The sequence below is a fragment of the Branchiostoma floridae genome, chromosome 5 (assembly GCF_000003815.2).
Source record: "Branchiostoma floridae strain S238N-H82 chromosome 5, Bfl_VNyyK, whole genome shotgun sequence".
Lineage (NCBI taxonomy): Eukaryota > Metazoa > Chordata > Leptocardii > Amphioxiformes > Branchiostomatidae > Branchiostoma > Branchiostoma floridae.
The window spans coordinates 20,255,054-20,269,994 of NC_049983.1; the positions used below are offsets into that span (position 1 = coordinate 20,255,054).

At 40.4% G+C, this 14,941-nt stretch overlaps 3 protein-coding genes across 4 annotated transcripts in view; 1 reads left to right on the plus strand and 2 right to left on the minus strand.

Moving 5' to 3' along the window:
* Window positions 1-1,096, plus strand: part of LOC118416254 — a 26,911-nt gene extending 25,815 nt beyond the window's left edge. Inside the window, exon 37 of the mRNA XM_035821339.1 lies at window positions 164-1,096. Within this exon, the coding sequence (XP_035677232.1) occupies window positions 164-215 (52 nt within the window). The 3' untranslated portion in view covers window positions 216-1,096. The remainder of the gene's footprint in view (window positions 1-163) is intronic.
* On the minus strand, window positions 819-11,058 carry LOC118415304 (serine/threonine-protein phosphatase 4 regulatory subunit 2-B-like). 2 transcript variants are annotated; one of them, XM_035819808.1, is made up of 8 exons: window positions 10,920-11,058; window positions 10,251-10,326; window positions 7,515-7,685; window positions 6,859-6,952; window positions 5,522-5,559; window positions 5,248-5,313; window positions 4,275-4,981; window positions 819-4,107 (listed from the first exon to the last, which is right to left on the minus strand). In XM_035819808.1, the coding sequence occupies exons 1-8, from the start codon at window positions 10,954-10,956 to the stop codon at window positions 3,914-3,916; spliced, it is 1,383 nt and encodes a 460-aa protein (XP_035675701.1). In that variant the 5' UTR covers window positions 10,957-11,058; the 3' UTR covers window positions 819-3,913. The 2 variants fall into 2 exon arrangements, with proteins under 2 accessions (XP_035675701.1, XP_035675700.1); XM_035819807.1 differs by having other exon boundaries at window positions 5,248-5,316.
* Window positions 11,059-12,377: 1,319 nt separating this feature from the next.
* On the minus strand, window positions 12,378-14,556 carry LOC118415501. The gene is made up of 2 exons (XM_035820161.1): window positions 14,176-14,556; window positions 12,378-13,839 (listed from the first exon to the last, which is right to left on the minus strand). Exons 1-2 carry the CDS (start codon window positions 14,263-14,265, stop codon window positions 12,892-12,894), a joined length of 1,038 nt encoding a protein of 345 aa, XP_035676054.1. The 5' UTR covers window positions 14,266-14,556; the 3' UTR covers window positions 12,378-12,891.
* Window positions 14,557-14,941: the final 385 nt, after the last annotated feature.

Below are 14,941 nucleotides of genomic sequence, written 5' to 3' on the forward strand. Positions count from 1 at the left end.
TATATTTTTGGTAGCGTGTGTTTGTTTGCATGTTTCAGATTTTTTTTCTGGTATTCTTAGAGAGGATTGTGAGTTCTAGTATAACCTAACTTGAATCAGATCTATGCAGGAGAGATATTTGCACACTTCCTGTGAAAAGTTGTATTTTTGTCTGACCTTTCAGAATGGACGGGATCAATGCGCTGGGAATCAACGTGACTGACAGCTCTGCATGACGATTTCTTAATACAGTAAATACCTCAAGGAAATCCACACACAAGTTTTGTTATGACTACGACTTACCCGAAAGACATCGGTCGTTAAGTGAAACCGTCATGCCATTTGGGGCTAACGGTTTATTTTAAGTACGTAATAGATGCAGATTTTAGACATGCCTTAGAGGCGTTGCCAAAAAACGCAACGCATTTTTTTACAATATCATTTACATCACCCAGTACATGTGTTAAGCACAGAGAAAAATATTCCTGCAATGTCAGATTCCGTGCTTGTAAATTCATTTAGGTCCGAGACTTTTTCAATGATTACAGTGTTTAGAAAATTTGTTATAGGCTTTACAAATATGAAACCAAAGACATATACAGCAAACAGTGCAACTGATTACCATTGTATGTACATAGCCATGCTTCATCTAAGTGTAAATAACGTACAGAAGAAAATAAAATGCCTGCATGTAATTTTCTTGTCAAAATAATGGTGTACTCGGTAATTTGCATGTTAATAGGATAACGTGCTAAACCAACATTAACGTTGAGACAAAAAATTGTCTTGATTTGTCTTGATTATGGGTAAAATAAATACAGACACAAAGGACACTGTTATTATCTAAAAACAAATCCTTTATTTGACAACTCTCCACTACAAGGATTGAACATAAAATAGTTTTGATCTTTCACAGTCACAAGATGGAAATCCAGCTGCCCGGGGGCAGTACAACTTTCATGGGTCACGGCCGGATTTGTGATCCGAAATAACATAAAGTTAAGCATGAGTGCAATATCTGTTTGCTTTTAATTACACATTTTGTATTGGCAAGTGCATAAATAGAATGATCTGCTAGAGGGCGCTCCAAGCTGATGTACAGCCTAGCGATAATGGCCAAAAAACAAAATACTTAGTATTGAAAATACAAGATGAAACTGCCAACTTTGAAGGGAAATCACCTGCAACATTGTGAAGAAACATCTTAAATATAAAGCAAGACATCTCAGATAATATACCTTGAAAACTTGAGTCCAAGAAGGACTATGTCCTGAATACATGTACTGGGCATTGCAATAAACATGGCAACCTGTGTGTTTCCTAAAAACAAAAGCTAAAATGAGCTAGCCTATCAGCGCGACAACTTGTTTAGTATTCTGGAATAACAAAGGAAGCATAAAATTGACATTGAAAGTGGGTGACTACGTTACACAAATATAATGGCAAGCCTAGAAAGCAAAAACAACAAAACCTCTAACAATGGACATTTATTCAAATCATTTAGTATGTCCAAGTAATAATTTCCTAATTCAGAATTCATATTATCACAATACACATACAATGGAATGCAACACTAATTAATAACCTTCTTACCTATGAAATACATTGTTTTGCACTGTGGCATGATTCCACATCAAAATTGGATGAAATATTATACAGTCACAGATGACACATTTTCATAGCCTAGGTACCATCCTCCAGCTGGCTCTCCCATGGTAACCATGGTAGCTATGGAGGATAGTACCAAGGCTAACATTTTCATAGACACACAAGTTCTATGTTCTCAGCCCAACAATACTCTAGCTGCTTGTGTTGCATACATAAGTGTGGGGGAGCTTTCTTCTTCTTTGCTCAAGTTTTCTTTTTATAACAGAATACACTGTACACCTTGAGAGGAAAGTGTGTCCATTTGGTGGGGAGGGGAGTCAGACCTTTTCCTCATGGTTAGGGGCCTCACTATTAAAGGGGAAACATTTGCAGGTATTCAAATGAGCAGTGCTTTTAAGTTTGTGGTTGTAACTGCCATGTAGGGTTTAATGTTTAAGATGAACCGTTTGTGGCAGTTTTGATTTTGCAGCAAACATGTAACCATGAAAAACACAAACATAAACCCACCATGAATATTTCCCCCTCTACAGTAGATATTTGTCTGACATTAATTTCTGTCCCCTGAAAATGGGCAAGACAACAACTTAAGTATCCAATGACATCATTAATACAAAAAGAAGATGTGAGAAATCTCCGGGCAGCTCTAAAATCCTGTGTACAGAACCTCAACCCTATAACATAATAACCAACAGCCACTGGTCTTGGATACCAATAGAAAAGTGCACATATATAAGCATTCCTCTCTCCCACTGCCAACACTCAAAGCAACTTTGATGAGTCCATCATTGTAGTAGAGTAATGAAATATCCAGATGTATGTAGATGCAAACTTAACAACCATATATACTGATTTTGTATGAAATGATTGTTTTGGAACATGTTCTGTAGTACAGTGGTAATGCACTGGAATCACATATTTGCAGTGTTAGCGAAAATTTGGCGAAAATAAAACCACCACAGATGTTTCAAGATTTACAGTACAATTGCCAGGGTATGTATGTATGCCAGGGTAACCTACATGCATCCCATATCAAGGGCTTACATTACATCATAAACACAGAGAGGATGACTTCGCACAACTCTGCATGAAGCATCAAGTGTATGTCACTTGCACATAGTCAACATTTATGCGCACACATTAGAATAGAACTGTCTGTGATCATACACATTTCAGACCATACCATCTTAATAGTCTTTGGTTTTGGATCAACAAAACTAGGAGAGGTCAGATGTGGCTACTGTGGTGAGTATAAATACCTTCTTCTATTGAATTGACAGTTTTTCTTGGTCTGCAAGGGCAATCTTTAAGACATTACTTGTTAAAAGAAAGAGAACAAACATCAGAATGGTTCCACCCCTGAGGTGTTGCCAAAACAGTATGGTATCAAGCATCCCAGAAACAACAGGACAGTGTGATGGTTGGACAAGGGAACTGCAGATAATTTCCATAGACAATCCATGTACATGCCATGTAGTTTGGGTACATTAACCTTTCCCAAATCGCAGCTGTCTTCAGAAATCATGGATAACTCAAAGTGAAACGAAGATTTCTATAAGCTCTGGTCTTCGGGACAACCATGGCATTCAGAAGCTGTGATTCATCAGACACCTGCTGTCACACAGAGTTCACACATATTGATGCTTTTCTTGTGAATTTTGGAAGTCTTACTCTTAGACAATGCAATGGCCTTCATGCTAATTTGCACAGCCCTTAGAGAACAATGAACAGCATTTAGACATGTCAATCTTCACTTTGCTTCTTATGGCCACAGACGTACATTGTTGGAAGGTTTCAATCCCTGTGAGCATACCTATGCTAACTGTGCCACTAGAGCACAGTTTGTCTGAATAGTTGAAAGAGGGGCAGTTGCTGCATAGCTCTAGTTTCATTGCATCTAATTCCTAAAACCAACAAGGGCAAATGGGGCAACATACCACATGTGACATCGTTTCTTAGATAGATACACACAGAGGTCCTGCTTAGTTTGAAACAGCAGACCATGTTAAGTTACAACACAACTTGTCTATATGTACACTGTTTTTTTTAACCACAAAGTTTATCCACTACAATTGCATTATTATAAGGCTGGAAGTGAAGTTGCCATAGCCACACTACTCACAGCTGTACCCCAAGTCCCCTCCGAATATGAAATCTACAGCTATCATATATCTGACACATAATTTGATACCTTTGCCATGACAACATTATGGCCAGCTGGTACTCTACAGCCATTGGACAGTACCTTTAATGACATCATCTTCAGACCAGCCAATCAACACAAACTACCTAGGGTGACCTCAGAGCTTTCCACATCACCATGGCAACCTCAGTCTTGTTCCATTGGCTCCTCAACATCCTCTGCCTTCTGCTCTTCTGAACTCTCCTCTGATTGGCTGGCAGGGGTTTCCGGTTCACTGCTGGGTTCCGGTTTGTTGGCAGCCTGGTCATGTGATGCAGTGGTCTGCTCTGATTGGTCGCTAGGCTGAGCTTCTTCTATCCTTCTGATTTTACGAGGGGATCCTGAAAGTGATACCAAAATTGTTAGAATGGTTATGTGAAAATTATGGACAAACAAGAATGTTCCAGAAGCTCAAAATCTAGAAAATGAAAAGTAAATATGCTGAGTAGAACCGTTTAACTTTTTAAAAGGGGTTCTAACAAATGCCCTGTGGCCATGACCAGCTCACCTGAATCCTCATGATCCTCTTCTAGAACCTCAGCTGACCTTGTACACGCTCTAGTTGGCCTTGTGCAGGGCTCTGGCTCACTTCCCTTGTCCTCCGGACTAGTGCTGGAGTCTGCCGAGGCTGCTGCTGGCTCTGTGGTGTCCCTGGGTTCTGCTGACTCCGCACATGGCAACGCCTCCGTGGGTTCCACAGGAAACATCGCCTCCACGGAGCTGGATGCTGCTTCTGTGGATTGACATGGTTCTGTGGAGAATGTCGTCTCTGCGGAGCTTCCTGTTTCTGTTGGATTGCAGTCCGGAGCTGAGGTAGGTGTGTCGTCCGACAGGGAGCTCTCTGAGGAATCTTCTGAAGTGGAACTGTCTGACGGTGCACTGTCCTCCCCGCCCATGTCATCCGCTATCCTACTTCTGTCTTCTAACTGTTCTGTATATGTGCTGTTCTGTAAACTGTTGTCCTCTTTGTCTACGGTTGTTTCCCCTGACCGGTTGTGTGACTCTCCCCCGTTCGTCCCCGTAGTGTGGTCTGTGACGGGACTTGATGGACTTGTCGTGTCGGAGATGTCGTTACAGACAGAGGGAGAGGCCCCGAGACTTGGTGTTTCTAAGTGATCGTGGTCAGGGGGAGGGAAGGGGGGAAGGGGAGAGGCACCGGCAGCGATTGGAGAAAGATGAGGGGCGGGGCACGGTGGGGGTGGCATGGCAACAGATCTGGAAAACAGAACACCAAAAGTTGTTCATGTACTCATAGTTCCTTATTTGTTTTTGTTTTTTTACTATAAAGTGTGTTTGTGACAGAAAATTTACAACAATGTTAGAAATTTGATGTGCCACTATGAGTAGGGTTTATCATTTTCTATTTCAATATGATATATTCATTTGTAACTAAACAATCTGGTCTTTGACACAAGTAACCATTCCAATAAATCTTTCACTTGGAGGTTTAAAACTTTGCCTTTCAGAGTTAAAGTTCTTACAGGCTGTCTGCTCCATCTTGAGAGGCGATCCCGTTCACCAGTTTGTCACCGCCAGCTGACAGACGTCTGCTGTTGGGTAGTAAAGAGAACTTGTCAACCACCAGTAACTACACAATGACTCTGACTACAGTCATGTACACTACGACATCTATTTCTATCTTCTATAACATTACAGTCTATGGCATTAGTCCCATGTTTGTGTTTTTTACAATATTGATCAACAGATTTTTAAGCAATTCATCAAGGCATATAGAGTATGTGACAAAACATTTACCTTGCACCTCCATGGACTGTACTGACAACCAGCACGTTCTGGATTGCGATAAGAAGAACATGTATGGATTACATACATTAGAAACTGTAGGAGTCTTTCTTAAAGACTCTTTTTTTCTGTATACATCTTCTCACAGGGGACATGGGCATGATTCATTAGACAATTGGGCGACTCATTAGACAATTAGATACATTTGCCCCTGAGAGACACAATGATGTCATGACATACCTAATCATTATACAACTTAAAAGTCGAACTGAATACTCTCATTCTTCATCACTAATATTACCCGATTTCTAGACTGTTTTGGTAAATTTACAGGTCACTGACCTCAAAAATAAGGTTAACTTTCTCTAATGATTGTGTGCTTTACTTCTAATGAAACTTGACAGGGTCAGGCTTCCAGCTGTAATTGGAGAACTATGACTTGGTTAATGGTGGAAACACAAGCATCTTTCTACCCTCTGGCAATAGGCATTCTAAGTAACCACAATGTGTAATTACATATACACCATACAAGCACATGAAATACAACTTTTCTTTTTCTATCCCTTCTAAATCTGTTTAACAAAGCTCTTATTTTACCAACAATCAATTCAAGACATAAATTTCTTATCTATCAATGTGAATCATATCTTATGGAGCAAAGGTCAATGACCTAGCACAAAAGGGTGAGGCCCCACTGGTGTAAATAGGTCATGTCCCAAAAACTGGTTTGTGTGGCTTTCTACACCATTACTCAATACTTAAACTAATAAACAACAAAGGGAAATGACAAAATGGACAGATAGCATAATTCAAAGGGCATGATTGGTCACAATATTACAATGTCACAAATTATGTGACTTGAAAATTAGGTAGGGCCAGTGAAAATATTACAATCTGAATCATGGTATATATTCCTAAGGTCTCCTCCACAGAATGTCTGAAACATCATATTTGTGAAACATCATTATGTATGCCCTAAATCTTGTTAAAAACAAAAGGACACTGTGAAATATCTAGCAAACAATAAACACACACACAGGTATCTTATTGTTAAATTCATAACTGATAATTTGTAATACACAAATTGACATGTAGTAATTAATCATTGACACCTGTTAAAGCTGCATGTCTTTCTGATAAATGCACCTGTACAAACAGTCTCTTGTGTGGTACATTTGTACCAAGGATTTCCATAGAAAATGCAACATCAGATGATACCAATGTTTAAAAGCCAACAGTATTAACGTTACTGTAAGTGGCATCCCTGTACGGAAGACCTTTATAAAGGACATTAATGGTTTTCCTTATAAATAGGACATACAAAGTGAACTGTGCAAGAAAAAGCATACCTTCTCCACACCCCTCAGGAACTTGTCACTTCTCTTGTAATGCTTCTTTGGGTCTGTGACAAGCTCACACAATCTCTGCATGGTGAAGGGTGGACTGTACAAAACAAACAAGCCATTTTTCATGCATGATCAAACAATGTCTCAATGCATATATCACATTTTGTATATTTCCTACTTATAATATGTACACAAGGTAAAATGTTGCATACACAAATAAACCCTGACATAGTTCAACGTCAGGACTACAATACTAGTATATCTTATTGCTTTGTCTAAGAATTTGTGGTTGCCTTATGTGGGTCACATACCTTAGAGTTAGACCTTTCTGATAGAGACCTGGTTGTCCTAGGAACCAAGTCCAACTACAATGCTAGTAGGTCATTACTCAAACAGCAACAACTACATAAAGCTTTTTGTCTATCATAATATAGTTATGTGTGTGAGCTGCCAGAAACAAAAGCAAATACGGTCAACATTAAAATTTTTAGTCATCCTGGTGACTTCATGACATTATCAATTTCTCTCCTGCATGACTACTGTTCTACAGAATTGTTTCAGCAGCGAATTTGGAACAACATGAAAATCTTCCATTTCCCTCCTAGTCCTACTCTTACCTCTTACCACAGCAAATGTAAATGTGTTTATAGTATACCTACCCAGTGAAACTTTCGATGATGCTGACAACTCTCTCCCTCATCTCCTCGTACGAGAGGTTTTCCACGTTGGGCGTCGGCGGTCCGTCGACCTTGGGCGCCTCCTCGTTGAACTCCTGCATGACCTTCTCCAGCTTGAGGAGAAACACCGGCTTCAGTCTGTTCCAGGGGTATCTGAAACACAGCCAGAAAATCAGTCACTAGAAACACCGGCTTCAGTCTGTTCCAGGGGTATCTGAAACACAGCCAGAAAATCAGTCACTAGAAACACTGGCTTCAGTCTGTTCCAGGGGTATCTGAAACACAGCCAGAAAATCAGTCACTAGAAACACTGGCTTCAGTCTGTTCCAGGGGTATCTGAAACACAGCCAGAAAATCAGTCATTAGAAACACCGGCTTCAGTCTGTTCCAGGGGTATCTGAAACACAGCCAGAAAATCAGTCACTAGAAACACCGGCTTCAGTCTGTTCCAGGGGTATCTGAAACACAGCCAGAAAATCAGTCATTAGAAACACCGGCTTCAGTCTGTTCCAGGGGTATCTGAAACACAGCCAGAAAATCAGTCATTAGAAACACCGGCTTCAGTCTGTTCCAGGGGTATCTGAAACACAGCCAGAAAATCAGTCACTAGAAACACCGGCTTCAGTCTGTTCCAGGGGTATCTGAAACACAGCCAGAAAATCAGTCACTAGAAACACCGGCTTCAGTCTGTTCCAGGGATATCTGAAACACAGCCAGAAAATCGGACACTAGAAACATGTTTACCCGACTGGCATGGACAGCTAAGTCATATTGTAAATGTACCCACCGAGATAGGTTGAACATTTTGATACTTGCAATTGCAAAACTTCTATGGTCAAACTTGGTCTAAAACTATTGTGTTGTATACATGAAGATGGGATTTTAATTCCAATGGACGTCGGATACAACACTGTAAAGCCTGTGTGGGATAGTTTGGCATGTTACCTGCAACAGTGTACAACAAAGCATTTCAAGGCTATCAGCCACAGGAACCAAATATTGTATTAGATAATGTTTATTATTCCATACTGTTATTACTGGCATTGATAATTGCCTGTGAAATTGGTACCAGAGTGGCACAGTTTCAAACTTTGGTGGCCTCTTGCCAACTTCAAGTTCCAGATATGTACTTTGATTTGAAAGCTGCAGGTTCTTGGATCTAAGTTTAGACTTGACTTATACTTTTACATGGCATGCAAGTTGTATCCTGGGCCTGGCTAAAGGAGTGTGGAATAACATTGCCAAAACAAGGCCCAAAATACCCCTTAGGCCTTTGCAACCTGCAATGTGCAGGACTTTTCTTGTACAGTTACGGACGCCTTCCATTTTAGCGAGTAACAAATGTTAGCCTTGGTTTTGACGAAATATCTTCACACAACAAAGTTTGCCACTTGGAGGGGTTTTGAGAAGCTCTCTATCTCTTTTTCAACCCAGCAGATCTTGACTTATATTCTCTTGTCATGTGACTGGTGACGTTGATTAGTTACCATGTGACAACACACAGTTATAAACAGGTCCGAGATAGTGATGCCTTCTGTCTAGGATAAGGGTGATAGTCTGGGGATGTGAATTGCCTTAACTATGCTTTTATGAATAAAATACTAGTTTTAGTAGTAACATCATAATTACCAGTATACTAGAATATTAAATGTGAGTTGCAGTTAGGGCAGGTTCAGTGGCTTCTTTACAATTCCTGGCAATTGTAAAATTTACTGTACGTAACAGGAATCTGTACTTAAAGCCCTAATAATACCTCTTGTAATAAAAGTTGTATACTTGCTCCAGGAAACAATCTTCAACAATCAACAAAATATGGGTATGGGAGAATTGGGCATTTTAAAAACGTATCGTAATCTCTTACGTATGCCTACTTCAAGTTGTACTACATGTATTTCTTCCATGATACTATGAAGATGATCAAGATACAGTCTTCTGGTGGTTCAATGATTTGTTGGTTCTAAACGGTGCAATGGCCGAGTGGGTAGGATGTTCGCCTTGCATTCTGTAGGTCGAGACTCAGACGTGAGTTTGATCCCCGATTCCCCGGCCTAGTCATACCAATGACTTTTATTTAAAAATGATACATGCTGCTTTCTCTGCTGAGCACTCAGCACTAAAGAGGAAGCTTATACTAAGTTGTAGGAGCTCAACTTAAATACATACCACTACCTGCAGACTAGCCCCATGCTGTAGTGGCCTGCACAAATGTGTGGCCCAAGGCCTACAGAAATGGCAATGGGCGCCGCTAATGAGCATCTGTTACAGATGTATGACCAACTTTAATAATAATATCAGGTGTATTTGCAGCCAGTAGGTACCCAATGTGTTGAGTAATGAGGCTGGTTAACATGGTCAAGGCACCAGTACTCGAACAGGAACCGTATTTTACGTCCCTCGTGAAAGACAATTGCGTGAAAAAATTCAATGCTTCGTGAGGCTACAGCATCCAGTCGTCCTTGGTTGGTCTTCCATCCAAGAACTGACCGGACTACGCGTTGCTTAACTTCCAAGATCGAGGGGTCAGGTGTATCCAACGCGCCAAACGGCCGTAGCAACAACTTTTAACTTCTGGTGGTTCTACTTCAGCCTTATGGATCAGTCTAGTTCATATTTTGGCAATGCTATTTCGTATTCTCTACATTTGTCTGGACAGTAACGTTACATTTCTACAAATTATTACACAATTTCACAAGCAACATCATTACATTATTTACTTACATTGTTTCTCCAGTCTTCGCTATGTGTCGCAGGTACTGTTCCAATTCTGGGGTCAATTCCTTCCTTTTCTCAAAGTCTGTGGAAAAAATCATGAAAAGGGCATGAAGGAAATGACTGGAACAAATTCAAATCACATATCAATATTTACATGAAACCATATTATAATATAATAAAATATTTTCATAAAAAATCTGAAATTATGGCCAGTGATTCTTAACCATTTGGTTATATACTCAGTTATTATTTTGTAATCATAGGAAATCTAAGGAATACGTACAAAACAACGATTATCATATAATTTTTATTAGGATGATTATGAAATTCTCCTAGTCATACAAAGTAAATGTTGGCACAATGCCAACAAATGACCTAAACCTTCCACTTCAGTAGCTCTGTTGTCAATGAAATTATAAAGGAAAGTCGACTATTTCCTGAATGAGCTATACCTAATCCATATCCCACACATAGTCGTAAAATATAACGTTTTCATCAGGACAACAGCAGACCCCCGCCCTCCCCAGAATCGGTCAGTGACTTCAGATTTTTTCGGCGCTCAGTTCTGGTGCGCAGATATAGCGACTAAAGACCCTCACATCCTCCTTACTTCTGCATAACATTCCCTCACAGATACTTCCTGTCCCAAGACTGTAACCTGGCGAAGTGTTTTACCTTCTAGTGCATGCAGGTAGGAATCACCGTTCTCCATGGTTGACAGTTTTTATCCCAACACCAAGACGGACTAGTTTTTTATCAGACACAGCAAAATGGCGACCGGAAGCAAGGTGGGTGATTCAAGTTCTTCAGAGGGGGGTCTATTTCTTTGAGAATCTTTTTATCTCATGAATTCCTTGATCTTTTAGACTAAATTCAAAAATAAACCCCTTCTCAATAACTTATAATTGGTAGAAAAGGCTAAAATATACATTTTAGTCATCTAAATTGGTAACATTTTAGATTTTAGCCTACTACAACAAAACGGAGTTTGGCACAAAGACAATCCATTTGGACGCATCCACTGACGTCATTCGTAGAGCGCGCGAATAGACCGGAATACAAATACATGATGTACCGTATTTCGGCTTTTCAAATGATGAAAAACCATTTGGATACAGTTTTGCCTCCACATACTTCATAATATTAGTTTGTATGTCGTGTTCCATAAAAATGAAATAAAGGAGACGATAGATCTACGATACGATACGATACGATACGATACGCGTGGCGATTTGGATTCGCTTTGTTACACTCCGTCACTGAGTCAATTTCTACCAAGTTCTATTCCATACTAGTACATGGGCACGCACCCTTTCGTGACATTGTAATCAGAGGCAATGACTGTGGCTGTGACTTGTGGGGATGGTGTCAACGTCACACATATCCTTTAATATGCTGAATGTTTTCATTTAATAGTATGATTGCAACCTGATTGCCGGTCCGATGTCCGATGTGTTTCATTCTTCTTGAAAACTTTTGTTTTGCTTTGCGTAGGTTTCAAAGACGTAACGTTACTCAGGTACACATAAGGTCATGGGTGTATGTGTACATCATTTTTTGTTTTCCAATTACTCGTACCTTTTGACAAGTGTTGCTTCACGATCCTTTTAAACAACAACAACAACAACAAAAACATTAAAAAAACATAAGACAGTTTTGCAATGTACGTTAACGTTTATTACATTCATTGTGCTGTGTCTGGTAGTGAGCTACCGGTCCCTTTGTCCATGTATTTATTTGTTGTATATATTTAAAAACCTATGTAGACAATCTAACCATATAGACACAATGCCGCACGTGTTAGTTATTCATTCTGTTGTTCTTTTAAAGATATTTCATTCAAGAACCATACAGTACACAACAAGGTGCATTATTTGCTGACTGTGTATATTTTATACATAAAATGTATATCGGACAAGCAAATTAAACAAATGGCATGTAACTTTTCATGTACGCAATCATCACCTATTTGTTCTTTCACGCAATCTGCTGTCATTAGCATTTACATTACTTTGCGAGAAATAAACTGCATAATGTATACTGTTATATTTCCATTTTTCTAGGTTGATAGATAATGTCAAGTAAGGAGATACTATGGCAAAATATTAAACAAATGGCATGTAACTTTTCATGTACACAATCATCACCTATTTGGTCTTTCACGCAATCTGCTGTCATTAGCATTTGCATTACTTTGCGAGAAATAAACTGCATAATGTATACTGTTATATTTCCATTTTTCTAGGTTGATAGAAACGTGCCTGATGTCGTTATGTCATAGACGTAACAAAAAAAAAAGGAAGTCAAAGACTGTGACCTTTTCAGCTGCCGACTTCGACAATTTAACCTACCCGTGGAAGATGTGGTCACTTTAAATGTAACGGTTATACGTTTCATCCGTTCAGACTGGACAGACGGTACGCCAAAAGTCCAATATCATATTGTTAAAATCTTGAACAACAGTATATAATGTTTTCAACTTTTTACCAAGTATTGATCATAGTTTATTGTCATTTGGACAAATATATATATTAGATTGTCGTATTTGATCCTTTTTGTATAATGAGAATTGTTTGTATTGTGGACCTCAGAATTTATGATCAGCCTCTTGGCTGCCAATGAAATTTTCAATCAATGAATCAGTCTTTTACCTTCTTGATACACATACCAGTATTTTGTCTCTCAAAAGAGACAGAAAGAAGACGATTACGTGAGATACCAAAAGCAAACCAACCACTGCAACGACGAGTCCAGCGGTCAGTGAAGGGTTTCCTTCGAAGTCAAATACCTTGTATATGTAGTGGTTCCCCCATAGGTCTGTGCCTCCGGCTTCTACATATATCAAACTAAATACAATATACCACAGCAGATACAAAATAGGATATACCACATGGAGAAGACTTACGGGAAGTCCAGTGATAAACAGTTCCAGGAAAGCAGTGACAGAGTTCATGGCGTGGATGAGAACGTTTTCTATCACTACAGACTGACCCGCAGGCCTCATGAGCGACCAAAACACGACAGTTATCGGAAGGGCACTGACTGCAGGCGCGGTGTAGAGTACCCACTGACAGCCTAGGTACCACGGAAGGCGGGGGTACCGGTCAGGTAGGGAGGTCACGGTACCGGTATCGGCCGTTGTATGTCTGCTGTCGTCCCGCAGATACCCCTGCAACAGTGCAGTGGCGTCTAGTGTCGTTCCGAATCTTGAGTCATTGTCGTTCACAGTGTGTTCGTCAGGTGTCGCTGCATCACATGATTCCGAAGCAGGACTTGGGGCGTCTGCCCTTGAGGTGTTTTTGTTGTCAGGTGAGTCCTGAACTTCTTGGCTGAAGCTATCCGGAGATATCAGACTACAGGATTCTATCTGACCACGTAAGTGGTGGTAAGTGGAGCCAAAGTACAAAACAAAGCAAACAACCGCGCTCCAGAATGAGTAAACCGTCCACAGAATGTAGGTCTGGTAGGTCAGCGTTATCAGAACTTTTGGATTCCATGCCCATTCGCCACCCTTAACGTACACCACCAGAACGGACACGTTGTAAACACACAGCAGGAGCCGGTACACCAAGAATGGCACCTGATTCGTCAACCACTGAAACAAAATATAACAGAGAAACGCATTAGTCGGTAGATAAAAGCGATGAAAGCCGTACGCGCAGCGCCGATCACAAGTGCTATTGTGTAAGGTAGAAGAAAATAGCCCAGTGCCTGGATCCACGACATGCAGTTGTATTTCTAGACTAAAGCAATGTAGTATCCGACCATCATGATAGCATACCGTCATCCTGATATTTGATGCATATACAATCTTTTATGAAGCCTGAACTAAACAGTTTTGCGTTACGTAACACGCTTCGACGGGTCAGTATGTAGTCAACTTGCTTTACTCTTGGCGTCTTGAAGTTTTGTTTCGTTCTGAACATCTTACCGGAGTTGTGTAGAAGCGGACTGTATCATGATGACGAGGGAAGACCCGATACAGACGGAACTCGTCTCGGATCCGAGGAGGTACAGGCATGGTGACAAGAAGACCCTACTAACAATGCGCTTCGATCACACGGGATAGATCATTTACCCTTACCAAAGGTTAAAGTCCAGCAGTGCTCTGTCTAGTTTCTTAGTGATCATGGTGACCTGCGTCAGTAGATAGGTACTCTCCAAGCAGAGGTTGGTGGGGAAAATCGTGACCTTTCCTTATATGGCCATGCCATATTTTTTTGACCATCCCCCGCCCCACCATACGGCATATAACGTTAAGGAAAAGGTCACGATTTTCCCCCGCCAACCTCTGCTTGGTGAGTAGGAAATAGGAGACTTTCGGGCTCACACACCCACGCCTTCGCTCATGAGGGGTCATGAGGGTCCATAAGCGCCATCTAGCGAACATTTTTTTTCACAAGGGTGTCCTGTGCTATGGCCCATACGGGCCTCTACTTCATTGACACGCCTTACCAAACGTTACTAGATGGGAGGTGGTTCAACATAGTATCATGCTCTCACTCACTTGGTGTGTCACATATTTCCGCTAGGTGGGGTTGTTGAGAAGCTAGCAAAACAGACGCTGCATTAGAGACGCAATGTTTGTTGACCACGAGAAAGAGCATACACTGAATTTATCTTAGTTCCAAACGATTTAACTATACGATATCAAACAGAGCATAAACATCTCTACAGATTGAAATACTGAAATACAG